Source organism: Labeo rohita, chromosome 16, assembly GCF_022985175.1.
Source record: "Labeo rohita strain BAU-BD-2019 chromosome 16, IGBB_LRoh.1.0, whole genome shotgun sequence".
NCBI classification, from domain to species: Eukaryota; Metazoa; Chordata; class Actinopteri; order Cypriniformes; family Cyprinidae; genus Labeo; species Labeo rohita.
In genome coordinates this window covers 25,623,195-25,648,393 of record NC_066884.1, presented here as the reverse complement: position 1 = coordinate 25,648,393, position 25,199 = coordinate 25,623,195, and the positions used below count along the sequence as shown (strand labels likewise).

The 25,199-nt window shown below is 33.2% G+C and overlaps 1 protein-coding gene across 4 annotated transcripts in view; it reads left to right on the top strand.

Moving 5' to 3' along the window:
* Nucleotides 1-364: 364 nt before the first annotated feature.
* Nucleotides 365-25,199, top strand: part of fhod3b (formin homology 2 domain containing 3b) — a 203,040-nt gene continuing 178,205 nt past the window's right edge. For all 4 annotated transcript variants that reach the window (XM_051131512.1, XM_051131510.1, XM_051131509.1 and 1 more), the window contains exons 1-2: nucleotides 365-824; nucleotides 21,510-21,616. In XM_051131512.1, the coding sequence (XP_050987469.1) occupies nucleotides 660-824; nucleotides 21,510-21,616 (272 nt within the window). In that variant the 5' untranslated portion in view covers nucleotides 365-659. The remainder of the gene's footprint in view (nucleotides 825-21,509; nucleotides 21,617-25,199) is intronic.

Below are 25,199 nucleotides of genomic sequence, written 5' to 3'. Positions count from 1 at the left end.
ATTTTGCCCATTTTGACCTATTAATAACCCTTTATTTATAATTTTTTCAAAACTCCTTGTAATAATATCAAATTAAAAGCAGGCTGTACATTTAGGCTATCATACATTTTCATTTAATTCTTAATAGCAATTGTCTAGAAACATTACATTCAGTTGTCCTTATTTTTTTAAAAGTTAAAAAAGTATGCTATGTGTACTTCTTCACAAAGGAAGAAATAATATGCATATACATTAAAGCTAAAACGCAGTGTTTGTGATATAACTTTCACCACTAGGTGTCGCAATAACTCCGGCTCCTGCGCTCATACCTTCACTGTTGTGACTGGAGGGAGTCCCCCAATCCCGCTCACGTACTGCATCGCTGTAGTCATCAGACAGACTGTAGATGTCCCGTCCCGTCCCGTCCCGTCTGCAGCAGTCTGCCTCAGCACCTTGCCTGCCCGACATGCCCTTGGATATTACCGGCCCTCCTCTTGCGAGAAACTACTGTAGACATATAGAAACCACTGAACACTAACAGAGGACATCGCAGTAGGACGGAGTGTACCTGGATTCTTGACACTTTTACACTGCGTCTCATCTAAAGGATTTTTTTAGTCGGTCTATACTTTTTTGTTGTTGTACCGACTTTTTTCCAAATCGACGTGTATGGATGTACCATGGCTACGTTTGCATGCAGGGTGCAGTTCTTAGATGATACTGATCCATTTAATAGCACAAATTTTCCGGAGCCGACCAGACCCCCACATTTCACATTCAGAGAGGATATTCCGCTCATCAATCAGATCGCTGGAATTCACAGACTTCTGAAAGCCCCACACAAGGTATGACAGACACCCCTAAAGCAAAGATATTTTTATTTACCCTCTAAATGACTGTGTTTATTAGAGGTATTTACATCTATATTTGATGCAGTGCACAAAGGTTTTGTTATTGCAGTAATTCTGGAGGGCATCATGCAGTTATATGGCAAGCCTTTTTAACAAGTATTGCCTAAAACTTACATTCAGCATCTATATTTGTTATTGCTTCTTATTTACTAGTAATTACTTGAATAGTGACTAGTATGCTAATGTTTCATTGGCTGCACTTTATTCTACAGTGCATGCACTTACATGTCGGTTTATAGTTGGTACCTGGTTATTACCCAGTTATTGTAATTACTATAATAAGTACATAATACGTATATGTGGAACAGGACTGTAAAATAAAGTGCTACAGTTGCATTAGATACTAGTACTTATTCATTAGTTATCTGTTTAAATTTTCTAATAGACACTGGCATCTGTTAGACAAAAGTGTATACCAGTCTAGTAAACTGGTATAATTGAACTATAATGTAGCTATTCTGAGTAATAATTTGTAAACAACAAGTTCAACTAATTGTAACAAAGGAAACATTGCTAATAGCAGTTTGAATGGATAATTAAGATGTCATTTGTTAATAAGTTACATGAACAAATTACAGTATTTATTAATCTTTGTTAATGCTAGTTAATAAAAATACAGTTGTACATTGTTGGTTTGTGTTAGTTCACAGTGCATTTACTAATGACTAATGCAACTTTTGATTTTAATAATGCGTTGGTAAAAATTGACATTAATATTAAGTAAGATGAATAAATGCTGTAGAAGTATTGTTCATTTTTAGTTCATGTTAACTAATGAAACCTTATTGTAACGTGTTACCAAATTGTCTAATAAATAGATACTAGTCTGATAGTTCTAATAAATAAGTAATTTAACTATTCAAACAGTTACACATAACTAAAAAAAAAGGTTACTGGTTACTAGCAAAACTAAGATTTAAAATAAGTAAATAGTTTAAAATTAAGTAAATAGTTGATTTTGGAACCACTGATTTAGCTGACAAAAATAGCAAGTGGTTACCAGAAACTAAAGTATAGTTACTTGTCACTACTGGGATATTGATTAGTAACAGTTTAAGTAAAAGAATAAGTACTAGTGACTAATTGAAATAGACTGGTTACTGTTGGTCACCAGTACTAACGAACAATCACTAGTGAACCTGAAAAATACACTGGTCACTTTTGGAATAACTAGTAGACTGTAAAAAGTGGTAACCTGCATTGTTACTTTAAAAAGCAATTTTTACTTGATTCGATGGTATTTAAATTTATAATTTTGACCTCAAATGACTCAAATGACCTAACATTTTTAGGTAACTGTTTTGGTTTTAGTATAGTTAGACATATGTACAGGTCACATAGTGTAAAAGAATTAACGTTTAAATGGCTTGCCATATCATCTATGCAGTGCCATTGCACTGTTAGAGAGAAGTGATATGATGTCAGGATACTTCAATGCGTCTTGGGCTGCACTGCACCACCGTCTGCGCTGCCTTGTGCACACACGGGGTTGTTTGTTATTGTCCGTGCTTCCAAAGCACACCTTTTCAGGCTTATTTAAATACAGTCAATAACAAAACTATTATAGTGGCATTGTTTATAAGCAATCAGTTTTCTGATATTGTAATAGGAATGACAGGTAACTGGTGTTGATAGTGTAGATATTCACATCCTGTCTCTTCTCGCAGCCTGTAATAAACCTCACCTCTAAATTACCCAGCTCTCCTTCATTACAGGCATGACCCAAAACAACCGAGGTTCTTCTCCAACTGTGGAAGATATAATTGTTGTCTTAAACTTGGTTCATTTCCACCACATAAACAGTGTTATCCTTTAAGCAGGTTTTAGGAGTGCTGTTATTGTGGTTTTAGAGGAATGCACAGCAGCTGAGTGCCATACTTGGGTGGACTGAATGCTTGAACATGCCGTGTCCACATACTCAGGAATCTACAGCTGTCATTGGCACTGTCAGTGCTGACCGTCCAGATAAAAGGGTCCTCCAAGGGGCCAAGCCACCCTGTTTGGTGTGCAGCTTGTTGTTTGTATTGGAACATTACTGTTCTCCTGTGTACTCAGAGCTAGGCTGTAGTTTCCAAGCAGGTGAATGTCAACTCTGTGTTGCCATTAGTTTGTGAATGTTCACCAGGTAAAAGTTAACATGACTCAACCACTACCAGTCATCAATGAAAAATTTTTTAGTGCATTGCAGCTGGTTCTTTACGAGTGGATCATTATTTGAAGTACTGACCTTTCCAAAACAAACATGCATGCAAGTATTTTTGCGACTCAGTCCCTCTCATTAAGACGGTTCCTTAAATCACTTGAAGAAGTGATGAAACATTTTCAACAAATGGATAAACAAGTCCAGATGCTCATTAGGTATTTGACTTTTGTTTCAGAATTAGAATTTTGTACTACTTTCCTAACAAGCTAATGTCATAGCCATATTTGCTGTGAAACATCTGCTAGTCCAAAAATGGGACAAAGTTGTAAATATCTAATTTGATCTATCTGAGCTCATTTAAAAGATTCTGAACACAACATCTTAGGTTATATAAAAAGTTTATTATTCAAATAAACATTAAAAGTTAAATACAGCTTTAAAATTATTTTTTTCCGCGTAGTTTAGAAAGTGTCCTGTTTGCATACTTTTTTTCTGAGCAAAAAATTTGTCTATCATAAATTTTTACCATGTTTTGCAGAAAACATCCAGTAAAATGTCATTCGGTGCAACCAAAATATCTTGTCAGCCATATTTCAAATCAGCCAGTACTTTCAGATTTCAGTATTTTCACTGTTTCTTTAAGTACAGGTCAGAATAAGTATGTTGTTTCATTTTTAGATATTTAAATACTTCAGTTGTACTGAATGATGATGGAACCTTATTTCACCCATATTTTGACATTTAAGACTCTTTAGCATGCATTCTGTGCATATAAAATGACTTTTGTAAATTTAGTTTGATGTGGACAGCAAAATGGGACTTGTCTTTGAACCATATACAGTCAAAGTTTACATACACCTTGCAGAATCTGCTAAATGTTAATTATTTTAACCAAAATAAAAGGGGTCATGCAAAATGCATGTTATTTTTTATTTAGTACTGACCTGAATAAGATATTTGACATAAAAGGGTTTTACATATACTTCACAAGAGACAATAATAGTTGAATTTATAAAAATGAACCCGTTCAAAAGTTTACACACACTTGACTCTTAATACTGTGTTGTTACTTGAATGATCCACAGCTGTGTTTTTTTTTTTTTTTTTTTTTTGTTTAGTGATAGTTGTTCATGAGTCCCTTGTTTGTCCTAAACTGTTAAACTGCCTGCTGTGCTTCAGAAAAATCCTTCAGGTCCCACAAATTCTTAGTTTTTTCAGCATTTTTGAGTATTTTGAACCCTTGCCAACAATGACTGTATGATTTTGAGATCCATCTTATGATGCTGAGGACAATTGAGGCACTCATATGCAACTATTACAGTAGGTTGAAACGCTCACTGATGCTCCAGAAGGAAACACAATGCATTAAGAGCTGGGGGTGAAAACTTCTGAACAGAATGAAGATGAGTACATTTTTCTTATTTGGCCTATATATATATATATATATATATATATATATATATATATATTTATTTAGTACTGCCCTTCAGAAGCTACAGAAGATACTTACATGTCTCCCAGAAAACAAAAGAAGTTAAATTTACCCTGATCTTTAAATTCTTAAGGTTTTCACCCCTGGCTCTTAATGCATCGTGTTTCCTTGTGGGGCATCAGTGAGCGTTTGAACCTTCTGTTATAGTTGCATTCTGAAATAACATGCATTTTGTATGATCCCTCTAATTTTGGTAGAATAAATGACATTTTGTAGATTCTACAAGGTGTATGTAAACTTTTGACTTCAACTGTATATGCCAGTCATCAGTGTGTGAGAGAAATGAAGTATGAAGTACATACAGAAATACTTAAGGTGTGTTGTTTTCAGTGAATTTTCATGGACAAAATCCATTCATTTAAATAGGAAAGACTGCTGGGAAACGATTTTGTAACAAGTTGGTCACATGGTTTTACCCAACCTGATCTTATGATGAAAATTTACCTGTGGGAACTTCTTCGCAAGACACGAAATACGTATCGCCATGTACGTTTCGTGACATATTCGATGTGAAATATCCACTGAGTGGCGCTAAAAGAGTGTTCGATTTTTTTTTCCCAGGACCGATTAATGCATTTCATTTTATGTGACGTGGGTTTTGTACGTGTCACCGCAGTTCTGACTTGAAGTGTTCGTTGAGTGACATTTTAAAATATCGTACCTTCTGCACTACACCTAAACCTACCCGATAGTATGAACAAAAGCGAATGTGACGTAAAAATGCAATGCCGTTTTAGCTTGTTTTTCAGTTCTTTCATTGCTAGCCATGTTTTTCACAGGATTTGTACTCAAGGATTACGTATCCTAGGTCTCTTTACATTTGGAAAGTGAAACATATGAAACTGTAATTGTAACTGTGTATGAAAATGATACAAGTGCTCAATGTTTTACCGCCTCTAGTGCTTATTTCTGTTGGGAACTGCAGTGATATGTACTTAGTGATACTTATTTCGCATCTCACAAAAAAGTTCCCACAGGTATGTTTTCGTCATGAGATCAGGTCAGTTTTACCCCACTGACTAACAGAAAGTAGCTTGATATGAATGTCACTTTTGTGTAAATGTGCTTCATTTATCTCTATAGTATTGATAGTAGGGCTTTTTGCTGACATTTTGCGGCCAAAATTACACAGATGTTATGTTTAATCTTTACCACATACTACGTGCAATTCAGACTGCATTTTACAGCAAAAATGATAATTTTGTAAAAAATCGAATTATTATAAGATACAGCATTCATGCAGATAAAGTTGCAGCAATTATTATATACATATTTAGTGTCAGACGTACAGATCTAAACTTGCATAATTAAAATTGGAGTTAATAGCTGTATTTTGAAATGACTTTCATGCAAACGTGTCTTGTCATGTAAGATCTGGTTCACTTATGAAGGCACGAGATCTGAAGGATTCTTCCAGTAAACGGCATCCATTGGAACTTGTGTGCACTATTGTACATCTGGGTATTTCCTTTATTATGATTTCTGAGTAGTGTCTATCCAGAATGTGATGAATCCTCAAGGGCATCATTTCTCTAGTGCATCAGAAGGTCCCAGCAAAGCTTTCGACTTCCTCCACACAATCCATTGTTGGCAGCTTAGCAACATAAGATATGATTCAAATTCTCTTTGAGCCAACAGTTTTTTTCAAAATCACAATGAAGCAGTCAGTATAAGGAACCACAGAGATAATGGGAGTGTCAGTAAAGGAAAGAGATGTATGGTGACCGTTGAAGAAGAGAACGTCAGAAAGAGAGAGGAACAGGGAGGAAAGGGGATGTGATGAGCTGGCATGTTATTTAACATCAGCCTGCAAATGAGCCAGTTGGATTCGTTCAGTTGAACGCAGTCCATCTTTGTCTTGATTGTTATTTTCATTTACAACAAGACTAACAGATGTGACATGCTTTATTACGTGTCCAGGGTATCATACAAGGATGTCGTAACTTTTATGTTGTTAATCAAAAAGCACATTAGTGGAGTATTTTAATATTGTCAAACGATTCCATCACGAATTTGGAACTTGGTTATAAAATGCCTGGGACGTATTTGTCTGAATAAAATGAAGAGGAATTCTAATATTTATATGTAAGATATACAGACATGTTTTAGCAGCATTATACATTGTTTATCCAGGATGCAGGGGTTAGGGAAATAGATCTTGGCTGAGAAACATGAACCATATGGTGTGACACCGGTGTTGGTTTTGATTAGTTGGAGTCACTTGGATTGCTTAACTGGGAAAAACAAGTAATGTTTCTGTAAGACATCAGAGAGGCAGTTTATGTGTGGCGTATATACACTGCCATTAAAAAGTTTAGGATCAGTATGATTTTTTATGTTTTTATGCTCATTTTTATGTTTTTATGCTCATCATGGCTGCATTTATTTGACCAAAAATACAGGAAAAATGAAACATTAGTGCAATTAAAATTAAAAGTTCTCTATACATTAAAATGTAATTTATTTCTGTGAATTTTCATCAGCCATTACTCCAGTCTTTAGTGTCACATGACCATTCAGAAATCATCAGGGACGTTTTCTCTGAGGAGGCAAGAGAGGCGGTGTCTCTTCAAAATTTTGGACGAGAAATAAATTTGCAGGCCAAAAATAAAATAACGACAGTATTAAAAAATATATAATTAAAAAATGTATAAATCACTTGTTTTTCTAAAGAAACACTGTCCAACAGCGGCATCAGCAGGTAAAAGTTACAGTGGGAGTCCGCATCTCTTTTACCATGGGGGGTAATTGAGAATGAATGGGGGAAAGTCACATGGGAGGAGGCAGTACCTTCATTGCGATCTGATTGGATATGACTGGTCATGATCGGCTGTGATTGGTTCATGCGATAAATCCCGTCTCTTGTGTTTGCGCGCATTTCAACAATATTGGTTTGTAAATATTCGGGATGCGCATACATCCTGGTTGCAGAAAACCCTGGAGAGATAGCCTTTATGGCTAGAGAATTACACGGATACAGTACAAAAGTTACATTTAAAAAGATTATAGATTGTATTGATTAGATGTAATTTTCAAAATGTTCTTGGCATATTACAAGAGCTTGTCACTCAGCGATAAGCACTGTTGTTCAACAAAATTGATGTTAGATAGTGGGATAGTCTTACAGATCCGAGACAGGGATGACCTTTTTTGGGGGGCGGAGCCTATCTGGTGACAGAAAAATGACGGTTTTTAAGTGTGTCAGTCTATTGAGCCATGGAGTAAAATAGTAATAAAAATTATATTTCAAAATTATGACTTCATTTTTGCAATTCCAAGATTATATCTCACAATTCTAATAAGGAAAAAACGACTCGTCATTCTCTCTTTTCCCCTCGGCTCAGAATAGGAGTTTATATCCCACACTTCTGGCTTTTTTTCCCCTCAGAATTGACAAACTCACTATTTTTGAGTTATAAAGTCAGAATTAGGAGATATAAACCTGCATTTGCGAGAAAAAAAGTCAGAATTGTGAGATCAAATAAATGTTATGTAAAAATATTAATAGCAATAGGTTTAAATAAGATGTCATGCTGTAACTGAAGGGCTAATACAATACTTCCCTTATGAAGAGCATATGTGAATATTATGTAGACCTATTGTTTAAATCAAATTTATGCTTTAAAAGTAGAGTAATCATAGCAGTTTTCATCTATAGTATGTATGTTTAAACGTCTGCGTTTAGCTTCAAATTGCGTCTTTGACGACAGTATTCTATAAAAATTATTTGCATTCCAATTTTGACATCAAAATGTGACATTCCATGGATTTTACCCATTTACCTCCACTTGTTACTACTGTTTTTCTGCAACCACGATGCACGCGTTTAGCTGCTAAACTTGCTAACTAGCACATTTTTAGGAAAGGCGATCGCAAATATTCATTAAAAAAACCCTTATACTCACTTCTGCTGTAAGTGAAGCTGGATCACAAACGATTCGCGTGAACATAGACGGATATATGTAGATCGGGAGCCGCATTCCCTTCACAAACAAACGTAATCTACTGCATCAGATGTCGGGAGTAAATGACGACCACTATGTTCATTATTACATCCAGCAACACAACACCTCAATCTGTGACTGGGACGTGAATTTACATTTGATAAAAAAAAACAGGACTTTACCTCCTCATTTCAGAACACCACCACACCCCACTGGTTTGTGGTATGCTCCAATCTTATTGGATGGAATTCTATATTCAAATGGTTTGGTTATCTAGTTTCTAGATGGATTAGTTCTAGTTAAAGATGTAAGGCTTTTGTAAAACATCTTGGCCAGATGCTACTTACGTTTCTGTTCTATCTTGCAGAAGATTGCGACACGAACCAAACTGATTGCATATTACACATTTTGTTCTTATTATGAATGCTTCATTGCTGCATGCTATTCCAAAGGGAAAACAAATTAATTTATAATCATTAATCAAAATGTAGTAACTCGCTCTTCATCTGAAAATGTCTTTCACTTTCTGCTGATGTCACTTAGGCCAAACAGGCTATTGGACAATTTTAACCAACGGCCAAAAGCTACTCAGGCATTGTTTTGGTATGTAACGAACCATTTTTCAATTCTTGACAGATAAAATCGGCCCACTTATTATATCTTTTTTTCATTGAATATCCTTTTTCACCCCAAAATATGACAGTAGAGAAGTAAAAATTGCCTTGATAATGATTGAAGTATTTTTAATGGTTAGATTATTTGACATTAAATTAAATGAATCTGTTTTATCTCTCTCTCACACACATGCACAAACACACACTTGCACACACACACATACACAGATCTCTCACTCTTTCTCTTGATGGATGCGGCCCTTCAGTGAGTTACTTTTTTCGGGAAGCCTTTTCTGTTTGCGCATGAATTTTGCCGAAATTACAGAGTCTGGTAATGAGAAGTTATGCTAAATGCTGTAAAATATAGGCTAGCCCTTCACATTTGCGGCTGAACTCTGGATTAGCCTTACACATTGTTATGCAGAGTTGAGGTTTTTGCAGCCCAGTGACTTTTCCTCTGTATTTTTTCGGCACCGTCTGCAGAAAAAAGCTCCACGTTTCTCTTTGGCTTCACACGCCTTTGAAACGCAAATGATTACTGTTGTGGTCAGCGTACATGCGACAAACCCTTTTTAACATGCTTGCTAATTGCGCGCTGCATATTTAGCAGGCGACCACAGATGGTGTTATATTTATAAAATGGAAACAAATGCAAAAATACTTATTGTTAACACACATCAAGCGGGTGGAGCTTGTCAACGAGTGATTGATTTAGCCGCTGCGCATTGTTACGTCATTTAATTATGCCTTTGATGTAGAACTAGACTTTCTGGAACGTGCAGACCGCTGTCAGCTTCACGGTTCACAGATTTAATAAAAGCAGCTTGGTTAATATGCTACATTGCAGTTAGCAGGATGTTGCTTTAGATTTTATTCGCCACGACCTGAGGAGTTCAGGGTGACTGCGGCGACTGAAAGGAGCAACTTTTCTGAATGAGAAACGCTTCTTCCCTTGACTGGCTAAAACTGAGCTTGGAGTTGAAATTGAGGATGAAATTTTGCGTGTGGATTTGGAGAGCGACGCTAGTTCCCAGTGTGCTCTTATTTTTAGGCCATCCCCATATCTGTGCTTGCTTGCCAGTGCTGTATTCTGTGGTTGGAAGAGGAAGTCCAGGCCTGGCTTTCCATCCCCATGACCACAGGGTCACAGGGTCAGTGGCTGGGTGGGGAACCGTCAGTTGTAACGTTAATCCAGGAGCTCTGCGCTCAGATTAGCAGCTCTGCCGGACCCGCAGTCTTTGCTACCGCTCGGATCCTTTGCGCTACTGTTGATTCTGGAGCTTGTTTGTTTAGTCCTACCTGTGTGTTTTACATTTTCACATATGGTTCCATGTAATAGGGTTAGTTCAGGTGTATTGGGGCATTTTTGATGGACACAGTGTCAAAAAGTGACACAGTTTAGCCGAATTTACTTCTTTGTTCATTTTGTGTGTGCTGGTATTCATGTGTGTCAGTGTGATTGGTCTGTTTGGGACACGTGATGGAACAGTCACTACATCTTACATTTTTGATTTCATTATGTGGGCTTTCTGTTTGTCAGCTTGGTCAAAAAGCTAAATTTGCGGTTAGATAAAATCTGCAAACCTGCTAAGATATTATTAGAGTGTTTTTTAATGACTGAATGCTTTGAAATTTGCATATTACAAATGACAAATGACAAATTATTTTTTATTTTATTTTATTTTATTTTGCCATGTATGGCTAAATTTTACCTCAAAAGGTATTTATGAACTTGTCTGTCTTGGAGTTTTGTGTACAGTTGACTGTATAGTTCCAATTATTATTGAAGAAATGTCTTTATTTAAATATGACCATTTAATGAAAAATTAATGCAAATAATAAAGATTAATGATATGTATTTTTTTCAATATTAAAACTAAATAATTGTCTTGTCAATAAAATAGTTAGCATTTTTTTTTTATGAAAAATCAACAAAAATGCAAAATGTGTAATTATTTTATTTTATTTTATTTTATTTTATTTTGTCTGTCTTGGATTTTTGTGTACAACTGACTATATAATTCCAATTATTATTGAAGAAATGTCTTTATAAAAAATTAACATTTAATAAAAAAAATGCAAATAATAAAGATTAAATATATATATGTGTGTGTGTGTGTATTATTAATAATACATTTGTAAATATTAAAAACTTGTTCCATATAAACAAATGATCAAATGATTTCATTTCATTTCATTTCATTTCATTTCATTTCATTTAAATTATTTTTGGCTTAATTTTACAGTTATTTATGAATATAAGTTTAAGTTGAAGACATTTCTTTATAAAAAATTAAAATTTAATGAAAAAGAAATGCAAATAATATAGAATAATATTGTTTTTTGAATTTAAAAAAAAAAAAGTCTTTAAAATAATATACTTGTTTTTTTTTTCATTAAAAAATTCAACATTTGACAAATATATATATTTACTTGCAGTCTTGTTATTTTACCAAAAAGACATAAACATCTTAATAAAATACATTTTTAATAAAACAGTATGCATTTATTTTTTTTAAGAAAAAAAAAAAAGCAAAAAGTATAATTATATTTTTGTATATATTTAAAAAATATTTATTAAATAATACATGGAAGTAGTAAACATTTAAAAATTTCAAAAACTGTCTAAAAAAACGTAACATTTGATAAAAATGTAAAAAGTAAAATATAATAATGTTTTTCTTTGAAATATCTACCCTACTCAAATAATACATACAAATAGTATGCATTTGAACTCAGATATGTACATTTACTATAAATTTAATTTCTTAAAATGAAAAGAATAAAAGTTAAATACTTAATTTTTTGGTCCCAGTAAAAATGAGGTAGAAATCTGAACAACTGGTCCGACCTCATGATTCTTGCTGCTGACGGATTTAGTATTTTACTTGATTTGTGCATCATTTATTTTTTATTGCCTTCCCATTGCCTTCTCACAAGGGTAGTAAACAAGTGAAAATGAGATTTCAGATCCAGTCACCTCCCTTTTAAAGAGGCTGATGTCATTCTGAGGAGAGGACGGTGAATCTCACACCATCACTGAGTCTTATGAAACACTTCCTCCGATTAAAATTTGATGAAGAGCACAGAGAGGAGAGTGAGACTGTAGAATCTGACAATGAAGACAGTTAAAGGGTGACTTTTTCCCATCAAATGCCAGCACATTACGGTTAAAGCTGCCCCTCACCTTTACACCGTCTGTTGACAGTAAAGTAAGGCACCTGGCAGTCAGCAGAATGTTGTTCGCTTCTGCAGTCTGATTGATCCTACGGTACAGCTGACATGAAAGCGCATGGAACGGAGCCCACCGATGGAACTCCAGCGCCGAGCGAAGCGAGGAGACCGCATCCGTCTGATGGTTATCAGAGTCCCTGCTTCGCTCCCGGCCGGGTGTCTAATCTGAAGTACCTGCACGGGGTCTCTTGCTCTGAAATATCTGGGTCAACCTGAGAAAGATGGAACACAGCTGGAGACGGCGGGAAGGAGGAAAAAATTAACCAAAAATGTTTTTTTTCCCCACTCAATTACCCTGCCAAGTTCTTAGGAAGCAATCTACGTTCTGCCTCTTGAAGTTGTAAATACATTACAACTCTCGAGCCAAGACAAGGGAGTTCTGGCTCGAGAACGAAGCGCAACACTTTAGTTTTAGGGTCTAACATAAGGGTCTTATAACAACATAATAGGCTATATATAATGTTTGCCTGAGGATTTATGTCCCGCGGTATCAGGCACTTTAATGTTTGCAATGTTTTAAAAGGAAGAGTTTAGTCTTAGATCTAAGTCAGAGTTATTTTAAGCTAACAGAGCCTGAAGTTAAAAGATGATTCAGGATCAGTTCTGGCTATTTTAAAGGGATAGTTCACCCCCAATGAAAATTCGTTGTCAATTTATTAATCTCCTAAGATGTAGGTGATTTTTTACTTCATTAGAACAGTAAATACAATTTTTAGCTGAAACTGTGGTCCTTGGGGATTCATAAAATGCAAGTCAACTGCTTCTAGCACTTTGAGAGTCAGAAAAAGCAACACAAAATGAATACCCATGGCTTTTGATGATATATTGAGGTCTTATGAAGCAAAATGATTGACCTATTCAGGAAACTGAGAATTATTTACAACATTATTACCTGTAATCCAGAGCCTCAGGCAAACGGGGAAGTCCGATTGTTTTTTTTTTTTTTTCCTTGTGAACTGGAAAATAGTTTGTTTCTATGAACTGGTTCAAATAATTGATTCAGCAGCATGTACACAATTGTATTAGTAAAGCACCCAATAATGATGTAAAAAAGTCACCTACATGGATGGCTTGATGGTGAGTAAATTAATAGCAAAATTTCATTCTCAAGAAGAAGAATGAAATGAGTTAAAGGAATAGTTCACCCCAAAATGAAAATTAATTAAAAAGACAAGCAACACTGAACAAACAAAAACAACACTTTTCTATAAAATAGCAAAATAAATAACTAAACAATAACTAACTAACTAACTACTAACTAAATAAACAGCACAGGTTTGGAACAACATAAGGATAATGATAGGTAAATGATAACACAATTTTCATTTTTGGATGAAAAATCCCTCTTTAAAAACACAAACAACAACAAAAACCTCCTTTCTTAAATAAATAAAGTAAAAATTAAAAAACAAGTAAATAAATGCATAAAGTAAATATAAGTAAGTAAGTTAGTAAATAAAAAAAATTAAAAATAAATAAGCGGTTTGGAACAACATAAGAATGAGTAAATGATGACAGTTTTCATTTTTGAATGAATAATCCCTCTTTAAAAACACAAACAACAACAAAAACCTCCTTTCTGTATTGAAAATAATAAATAAATAAACAAATAAATAAATACATAAATAAAGCAAGTTTGGAACAACATAAGAATGAGTAAATGATGACAGTTTTCATTTTTGGATGAATAATCCCTCTTTAAAAACAAACAAACAATAACAAAAACCTATTTTCTGTATCATAAATAAACAAAGTAAAAATAAATAAATAAGTAAATAAATAAATACATAAAGTAAAAATAAATGAGTAAGTAAACAAACAAATAAAAAAAAATAAAAAAAATAAATACATAAACTAACAAAGGTTTGGAACAACATGAGTAATTGATGACAGTTTTCATTTTTGGATGAATAATCCTTCTATTAAAAAACAACAAAAACCTCTTTTCTGTAAAATAAATAAATAGACAGAAAATAAACAAACAAATAAATAAATAAATAACGTAAGTTTGGAACAACATAAGGATGAGTAAATTACGATGTTTTCATTTTTGGATGAATAATCCCTCTACTAAAAAGCAACAACAAAAACCTCTTTTCTGTAAAATAAATAAATAGACAGAAAATAAATAAATAAATAATTAACGCAAGTTTGGAACAACATCAGAATGAGTAAATGATGACGTTTTCATTTTTGGATAAATAATCCCTCTATTAAAAAACAACAACAACAACAAACAAAAAACCAAAAAAATAAACAAACAATAACAAAAACCTCTATTTTGCATCATAAATGAATAAAGTAAAAATAAATAAATAAGTAAATAAATAAATACATGAAGTAAAAATAAATGAATAAGTAAGTAAGTAAGCAAGCAAGTAAGTAAATAAATAAATACATAAATACATAAACTACCGAAGGTTTGGAACAACATGAGTAACTGATGACAGTTTTCATTTTTGGATGAATAATCCCTCTTTAAAAACACAAACAAAAACAAAAAAACACTTTTCTGTATCATAAACAAATAAACAAATAAATAGGTTTGGAACAACATAAGGATGAGTAAATGATGACACAATTTTCATTTTTGGATGAATAATCAATCTTTATCATTAATGAATAAATACATAAAGTAAAAATAAATAAATACATGAATTAAAATAAGTGTGTCAGTAAGTAAATAAATAGAAGTTTGAAACAACATGAGTAATTAATGACAGTCAATCAATAATCAGTCTATTAAAAAACAACAACAAAAACCTCTTTTCTGTAAAATAAATAAATAAACAAACAGATAAATAGACAAACAAACAAATTAACAAAAAATGGAAAGACATAAAATGAGTATGTGATGACACCGTTTTCATCTTCTCATCCAATCTGAATTGCATTCCTGGTATTTTCTGTAACAAAACCCTCAGGTAGATGATAAGCTGCAAGTGATAAACCTGTGATATCTATTCTGTAGTTTTTTGCCAACTTTCCATGGCAAACAACAGCATTGTGCAATAGAACATTTTATCAGTAGCTGTTTTTTATTTTCATCATTTTGCCATAAATAGCCCGTCTACAGCGCAAAACCCTGTTCCAAATAACTGTCTATTGAATGTTAAATATGTTTTCATTGACTGTGATTTCACTTTTTGGTCACTGATTAAGAAGCTTAAGAATCTTTTAGTTAAAATGCATGTGCCTAGTTCTTAAAAATGTATCTTTCCAATTATTTTTGAATAAGATACAGTTTACATCAAAGAAAATCATCAGTATATCAGTAAAAATGATAATTTAAATATCAGGGCTGTTATGAGAGAAATGCTCACTCTATTGTAAACAGCTTTAAAGCTGAAAAATAGAATGAGAATGAGTGGAACTTCCTTGTTTTCATGATTGCTTCATGATTTCACATTTCCCTCCTATACCTCTAGCAGACATGCCTCTACCAGGTCCATGTGCCCTAAATATAGTCCGTCTTTGGCTTGCGTGTCTGGATTTCCTGTCAGCTTCAGATCTGGGCTGTAATCTTGTGTAGCACTCTTTCTATCTTAAGGACATGTTAAATTAAACACCCTCTATTTGTAACTGCCCTCATCCTTTTCCCTCTAGTCCCCTGTCCTATATCATGCTTCACCGAACATGCTGTTAGGCTTTCTGTCACGGATTGATGAGAAATATAGACCCTTGAGGTACAAAGATGTAGCGGTGCAGTCATGGTTGCCATGGCTGACCACATGTTGTGTGTTGTTTCTCCGACATGACATGCTGTTTGGGCGCCACAAACTCTTTGAAATCAATAGAGTGGCCATGGGATCAAAGCTTTTCTGCTCTTAATGCCTTTACCAGTTACAGTAGCATCCTCAGTCATTCTGTCCATTCGGTTCACTCTTTCTGTCCTCTTTTAATTGAATTGCTGTAATTTGTGGTGAGAAATTGAATGACAGTCTGTTAAGGTTAGGACATGTTGTAATGTAATGTTTTCTCTAAAGGCCTTTACTGTCAAAATTTTGATTCTACATACTTATTATTTGTTCAGTAAAGATTTTCCAGGATAGATTTGTCATCCAACAAGGGCTGTTTTAGTGACAAACCTGCATCTACTTAGCAAGCAATTATGACTATTTTTACATATAATGTATATTTTTAGGTTTGATATTTTTAGTGACGTGCTTTAATTTTAAGTTACGTAGACAGTTTTCATGATAAAACCCTCTTTGGAAAAGTAGTGTTCTTAAATTTTTCAATAAAGCACTTCCGCTATAGCCATACACGTTTAGTAAGATGCCTTTGGTCATTGCATCACATTGTATGATGTTTTTCGACCGTCCTGCCCGAGTTAAAAATAGTTCGACTTTTAAAAACAAGCCTTGAACATTCAGTTCCGTTCTGTTTTGCTTCGCCAACTTGTCTTATGTAAACGCCTCTATAAGAAACATGTCTGATCAGGTTCAGATGAACCTGAAACTAGCCTAATTATACAGAGCTTCCTTTAAGACGATTACTGGAATAGCCATTCACGCAACTCAGTGAACAGTCGAACAGGAAAGCAAAAAGTAATGTTCAACTCAGGTTAAAATCTTAGTTTAGTTTAGTTAAAAAAAAAAAAAATTGTGGTGCTTGAATCTGATTGGCTGATAGGAGTGTGATGTTCTAGTGATATTGGAACTCCGAACTTTCACTGTTTGTTATGACTCAACATGCAGTATTTCTCACAGCATTTTCCTATATTTCAACTCAACGTTCCGTCGTTATTAGTTCTAAAGTTGTGTTTTTTGAATTAGTAACGGAGGCTTGGGCTCAGCTGTTAAACTGTCAAACTGAGATTTGAATTTGTGGCGGAAGGAAGTAGTTTGCACAAAAGGGGTTTTAAAAACACTCCATTGTTTTTCTTATTTGTTTACACACTCGTGCCATGGAACTGTTGTATAAATGCAATATTACACTCGTAGCCATGCAATACGGCTGTATATCAGCATGCAGTGATTACCTATGGTTGAATCACAGCTGTGCTGACATACAGCCATATCGCACAGCTACTTGTGTGATATTGTCCACATATATATATATATATATATATATATATATTAAAGCTGGCAAATGATTAATCGTGATTAATCGCATACAAAATAAAAGTTTGAGTTTGCCTAATATATGTTTGTGTACTGTGTGTAATTATTATGTATATATAAATACAAGCACATTCATGTATATATTTAAGAAATATTTACAAGTATATGTATTTATTATAATTTTTATAGAATTTATATTATATATAAATAAAAATATTTTGTGCATAACATATTTCTCTTAAATATACACATGAATGTGCTTGTATTTATATATTAACTTATAACTTTTATTTTGCACTAATATATGTATATATATATATATATATATATAAAAGCAATATCACACTCATAGACGTGCTGTAGGTAATCACACCGTGCCGATATACAGCCATATCACACATCTACAAGTGTGATATTGCATTTATACAACAGTTCGAAGGCACAAGTGTGTAACAAATCAAAATTCAGATAAAAATTTGACAATTTGACAGCTGAGCCCAAGCCTCCATTACTAATTCCAAAACGTCACTTTCAAACTAGTAGTTTTCTAATACTAATACTAATACGTTGAGTTTTCTAATACTAAATACTACTATTATTTATATAAAATATGATTCATAGAATAATATTATTTAATAAACAACAGCAATATCCATCATAAAAGTTCAGGCAATTCAGTCTCTGAAGTACACAGGCAGCATTCGGATATACAGCATTGAATTTACATAAACATAATGAGATTTTGCCAAAACAATTTGCTCTGCAACAAATTATAGATAAATGAGACCAAAGACTGCTGGTTAGGTTTACCCAAAACTAATTATATCTCATGTTTATCCACTACAGAGACATCAGAGCTAGCGGTAAATTCCTGGAGATTTGAGGCGCTCTCGTGCGGGTTCATGAGTGCAGAATGGCCACTGACGATCCGGAGCTCTTATGTCCGAAAACGTTGATGCAAATTTTCAAATAAATATTATCTGTATTAACAAATCGCATAAGTCTAAACAAGTACATTCTCGCCTAAAAAGCTCTTAAAACTACATTCCGTGACATAAAACAGTCTTATTTTTAACATTGTACTGGACTTTTTTGCGTTTTTCTATACAGATTTTTTCCGTCTCCTTCTATTGTTAGTTGTGTTGACATTTATTCCAGGTAAATTCGCAAGCACTGAATATGCAAAAGCTCTGACAGTGGGAATGAACAAAAATCGAACAAGTACCGAAACTACTTGCCAGAACTACTTTTCTGGAATTGTCTGTGTGAAAGAGGCTTAAGGCTTTTCTACCTGCCACACCTAATGCTGTTGACTGGTGTGTAATTCGCAGCAGACAGTCAGTCAAAGGTGGAGAAGAGCGGTAATCCTGTTACCAGGCCTCTTGCAATCTGCTCGAAAGTCTGTCGTCTTTATCTATGTGCTGCCCAAGATAGAGGAAGCAACATTGACAGTGGCGTTATGGAAAACACAGCCCGAAACTCCAGGCAGGATTAATCATGCACAGAGGTTGTAGTTATTTCCCGACAGAGTCAGGTTTGGGCAAGGTTCCTTTGTTCAGGGTAGCAAGTTTTTTTTTTTTTTTTTATTAATTTACAATGCACTTTATACTTAAAGTCCCTCGAATTTGCCTCTTTTATATTGAGCACATTTTACATTTTTTCATTACTATTAATTTTGATATTTTTTGAGAGGGTAAAAAGGTACAATTATTTTGGTATCACACAAAGAAATTCTTGAAAATAAAACGTATTTGAAAAATTTTTGTGCACCAAGTCATGTGGTGCAGAAAAGAAAAAACAGGAACTGACCCTCATGACTTTGAGGTCAATAAGTCTCCTAAAATATCGGATCTTTTGACTTTTTCATAGCAAGGCAATGTCATGTGGTGCGACTCTCCCTAATAGTAATATTAGTAACATTTTTTAATTTATTATATTTTAGAAAAAACACTAAAAAATAAATCCTAAAAATCTAAAAATCTAAAAGAATCTTTAAAAACATGTTTGAAAATAATGATTTTATTAAATGGTTATACCACAGAGACATTTTAGAGCAATTAATTGTAAACTTTATTGAAAGTGGCATTTTATAACCGCATGAAAATGGTTTAAAATTTCATAAATACAAAGAATAATCTACCAGTCAAAAGTTTTTGAACAGTATGATTTTTAATGTTTTAAATGAAGTTTCTTCCGCTCACCAAGCCTGAATTTATTTGATCCAAAGTACAGAAAAAACAGTAACATTTTGAAATATTTGCACTATTTAAAATATCTGCTTTCTATTTGATTGTATTTTAAAATGTAATTTATTTCTGTGATTTCAAAGCTGAATTTTTAGCATCTTTACTCCAGTCACATGATCCCTCAGAAATCAGGTTTCTTTGATGAATAGAAACATTATAAATGTCTTTATCATAACTTTTGATCAATTTAAAGCATCCTTGCCAAATGAAAGTATTAATTTCTATAATTAATTTATATAAAAAGTATTAACTCCAAAGACTCCAAAGCTTTTGAATGGTAAAATGTTACAAAAGCTGTTACAAAAGCTTTCAGTTCATCAAAGAACCTTGAAAAAAAGTACTCAACTGTTTTAAATATTGATAATAATAATAAAAATAAAAAAAATGTTTCTTTAAACAGCAAATCAACATATTATAATGATTTCTGAAGGATGATGTGACACTGAAGACTGGAGTAATGATGCTGAAAATTTAGCTTTGATCACAGGAAAAAAAAAATACATTTTAAAATATATTCAAATAGAAAACAGTTACTTTAAATATTTCACAATATTACTGCTTTTGCTGTATTTTGGATCAAATAAATGCAGGCTTGCAGGAACATTAAAAATCTTACTGTTCAAAAACTTTTGACTGGTAGTGTACATTCTAAGAACTTGGCATATATGTTTTTAACATTGTGTTTTTAGTAATAGTACTTCTTTAATCTTAGATACTTTATTTTATTTTATTTTATTTTTAATTATTTACCCAAATATATTTAGCCGAAATAGTATCCTGTGGCCCGCATTTAGGCTTGACATTTAAGAATTTTGATTCTAACTCTTGCACATACTACTCCTGAGGTAGCTTTATGGTAATTTGAGCTAAATCAATTGTCCAAGGATGTGTTTTCATAACGATGCAAATCAAAACTACTAGGATTCCAAAGATCTTACAGGTGAGGACAGAGACTTTCAGCAAAGACTGCTTTGGTATTCTAGACATGCTGGCAAAAGTAAACTCCTCTTGGTATCCACGCATGAAAGATATTCTTACCTGTCCCACGGGCTGAATGTGGCTTGGTAAGCCAGGCAGGCAGGGGCTTAAAAGCCTGATCTGGTGCTGGGGGAGTCAACTGGGAACGGCGCGTGTAATTAGCATGTTTAGAGTCGCGGGTGACCCTGCTCACCCGTTGATTGACAGTTCACGCTGCTGCCGGGCAACGGCCCCCCGGGAGGTTTCAAATCCCATCACTGGGCTGTAATTGAGTGTCAACAAACAGGCAGGCCTCCAATGGAGCAGACCGCTGCATATCACCAAATGGTGTGGATGGGCTTCTCACAGCACTTCTGTAAATCAGACTCAGTCTGAATGCTTTGAATAAGAGTGCTTTGAAGTTGTCAAAGTTGAAAGTTCTTTTGATTCCTCAGTTGTGATACTGATATGAGTCTGATGCGTTTTGAAATAATGTTCTGGGAAAATGTGGTTATCAGTGAAGGTTGTGTAGAAACATGACAGCATAATGACTTTAAGTACATTTAAGCTTTAAAGACACCCAGTTTTTTTAAGTATCTATGTCAATGAGTTGATATTGAGGTGAAATATGAATTAGAGCATGAAAAGACTGCTTTAGTGTGGTATGTCATTGTTTATGAAGCTGTGCGATGTTATGAATAAACAAAATAATGGTGCATTCCTGTAAAGCACATAGCTGACATGTCAAGGCTCAGCATGATGTCAGTCTGATGTCATGCATATCTAATGCATTGGGATTACTGTTGGTTTACTTGAATATGTATGTATTTAAAAAGTTTCTTTGATTCTTGTGAAAATGTTGTTGTGAAATATTCAGTGAATATTTCTTTTAATCTGTCTTTTTTGTTTTGTTCCTGTCTTAGCTCGATGACTGCGCTTTACAGTTGTCTCATAATGGCAGTTATCTGGACTTGGAGTCCACCTTGGCCGAGCAGAGAGATGAACTGGAAGGCTTTCAGGAGGATGGAGGGTAAGTAACAACAGCAACAAAAAATAAAATTAAAAAATAAAATCACCATCACACCATTCCGCATCCATATGACTTTCTTCTTCGGAACAAAAATAAGGTATTTTTAAAGAATCTTCATGCAACTATTTTCTATACAACGACTGTTAATTTCCAAAAATGACACATAAAACACCTAAAAGCGCTATAAAAGTAGATTTTCATAAATGGGTCGTACACTCTGATTTGTGAACTGAATCAACCAGTGAATTAAAGGGGTCAGGAAATGCATTTTTTAAAATGATTTTTAGTGCTGGACAACAATTTAATCATGATTAATCGCATCCAGAATTAAACTTTTTGTTTGTATAATATATGTGTTTGTACTGTTTATATTTATTATGTATATATAAAGACATAAACATAGAGTATTGAAAATATTTACATATATTTACATGTATATATTTATTGATGAATAGATTTCTATATATACATTTATTGATTTAGATTATATATAAATATATTTAATATATAAACAACATATTTTTCTTAAATATATGCATGCATTTGTGTACACACACACACTCATATATTATGTACATAAAAACTTTTATTTTGAATGCGATTAATCGCGATTAATCGTTGCCCAGCACCAATTATTTTATAATGTTTTCTGAGGTTTATTTTGTTAGCAAGATTTTTACATCAAAAAACACCATAATTTACAAGGAGTAGGCTATTTCGATCATGTTTTTAACCCATTCTGCAGAACAGTCTGTTTTTATAGGCTGGTGCATTCAAGACTCGCAAGTAAACGCCCGCTGCTATGATTGGCTAACAGTTTTGCATATTAAAATAATAGATGGACGCTGATGTGATGTACTCTGAAAACAATGTGGGTAATTTTAAAGATGTATAAATACTAGTGCTGTCAATCGATTAAAAAATCAACACATTAATCGCAATTTTTTCAGAAATTAATTGTGATTAATCCCACCTAACATTAAAGTTTTTAAGTATCCTTTTATACTGCAATAATTTCATATTCAATCTTCAAATAAATGTAGAAACAACATAAAGGCAGTATATTTTTAATATTTGTTAAAAAAAAAAAATATGACTGAAGGTATCACTGATACCAATATTACTGATGTCTCTAGGAAATTGTTCTTTTTTCCTAATCTTCAATCACTGACTATAGTCATTCAACATTACAGTATAATTGAGAGCTATCAATGTTAACATTTATTAGACTTTAAAAAAAATAACAATTTCTGATTTAAGTGAACTTCATATAAAGAATCTTCACATAAACCCATCATTTACCTGTGCCCTTTAGCAAGTAGGAAATATACAGAAATCAAATAAAGTTATTAAACACTACATACTAAATTGAATATAGATTAATTCTTAAAGGTACAAAAGTTACTGATTTCCTCTTTTTTCTTTTGTTCTTTGATTAATAACTGTGTGAAGATTTTTGTTTTATGTTCCATGAATAAAAAATACAGCATTCTGGTGTGGAACGGCATGAGGGTGAATAAATAATTACAGGTTTTCACTTTCGGTTAAATTATTCCTTTAGAAATTTCCATGTTCTTAACAAGCCAATTAAGCCTCACCCTTTAGCATACATGTCTTTCCATGTATAAAGTTTAATATTACAACAGAAAAGGATGTTATACTAATAGTCAGTTTGAATCATTAAGTCTGAATCACGAATCACTTCTAAAGATAAAATACCTCATGAGGATGCATGCCAATGTTTAATATGATGTTGTAGTGTTTCTTTTTTGTTGTCTTAAACTGTTTAATTTCAAAGCACAATGAGTAATCTAGATTGCAATAATAGCTCATTTCTTTTGGCCTCCCTCCTTTCACATTAAGAAATGTCTTGTTTTGCTCAGAAGGCCATTGGGTGGATAAATTACTCACATCTTCTTGAAGACCTTTATTGTCTTTAAAAAGGTTAAAATGGTTAGAAGGTGTCAGCTGAAGGTGTTGGCTTGATTCTCAATAGCCTCTGGGTGACTATTTTCTTAATACCTACATTTGAGTCTGTATTCACATTTTGTTACACTGGAGACAATATAAACACAATCCTGTTACGTGCATTCCATAAAACATTCCATCTAAAGCTATCAGAGAGACCTTAAAATCTCGCTGTTCTTTTGTCTTCAGCTCATATCACAGACGTTCTATGACAGGCCTCTATTCAGCCAGCACTCAGAATATGTGACTGGTTGGCAAGGGCACAGATGATGTCAGCCTCCGGTCTTAAGAAAGCTGGCAAGATTCAGAGTTAATTGTCTCGTTGAGGAATGTCCAAGAGTAGATGCTTCTTTTAAAATTAATGATGGTTTAAAATACTATTTATCCCCCAGAGTCTGTTGAGCTTGCAGTTTAACTTTTTATTTCCATGGCATTAGTCTGGAAGCCTGTTTCCGACACTTTATTTCTTGCAATTGCGATTTTGTTTCTTGTAATATTGGCTTTATAACTCACAATGTTACTTTTATATCTCACCGTTGACTTTATTTTCCATAACTGCAACTTTATCTCTTGCAATGTGACTCTGTCTTGCAGTTATGGCTTTAACTTGTAACTGTTTCTCATAATTACAACTTTATTTCTGATAAATACAACTTTTATCACTTACAATGTGACTTTTTCTTGTAATTATTACTTTATTTAAGGGCTGGCAAACGATTAATCATGATTAATTGCATACAAAATAAAAGTTTGAGTTTGCCTAATATGTGTGTGTACTGTGTGTAATTATTATGTATATATAAATACAAGCACGTTTATGTACATATTTAAGAAATATTTACAAGTATATGCATTTATTATCATTTTTATAGAATATATATTATCTATAAATAAAAATATTTTGTACATAAATAACATATTTCTCTTAAATATATACATTAATTTGTATATATATATATTTTGTGACTATTTCTCACAATGTGACATTATCATGTGACAGTCTTTATGTCTTGTAATTTTGACCATAATTACAACTATCACTCACAATGTTTTTTTTTTTTTTTTTTTTTTTTTTTTTTTTTTCGCAATTGTGACTTTTCTGGTGATTGTGATTTTAAATCTTTTAATGTTACTGTTATATTTCGCAATTGACTTTATTTCTCAAAACTGCAACTTTATCTCTTGCAATTCGACTTTATGCTACGGTTATGACTGTCTATAACTGTTTCTCGTAATTACGACTTTTTCTCTTAACTGCAACTTTATCACTCACAATGTGACTTTAAATCTCACAATTATGACTTTTTCTCCTAATTATCGTTTTATATCTCACAGTTGTTAGTGTTGTAATTGCGATTTTATTACTCTTAATTGCAACTTGAATTTATATGTTACTTTGTTTATCATATTGTAACTTTATTTCTCACAATATGACTTTATCTCATAATTGCGACTTTACAGTTGTGACTATTTCTCGTAATTACAACATGTGATTTTTTTATTTCACAAATGTGACTTTTTCTTTGTGATTTTAACCCTTAAATGCATGACTGTTTGCCAATCATTATTACATATTCGGGTCTTTAGTGACCCGGACCTATATATCCAGCACAAG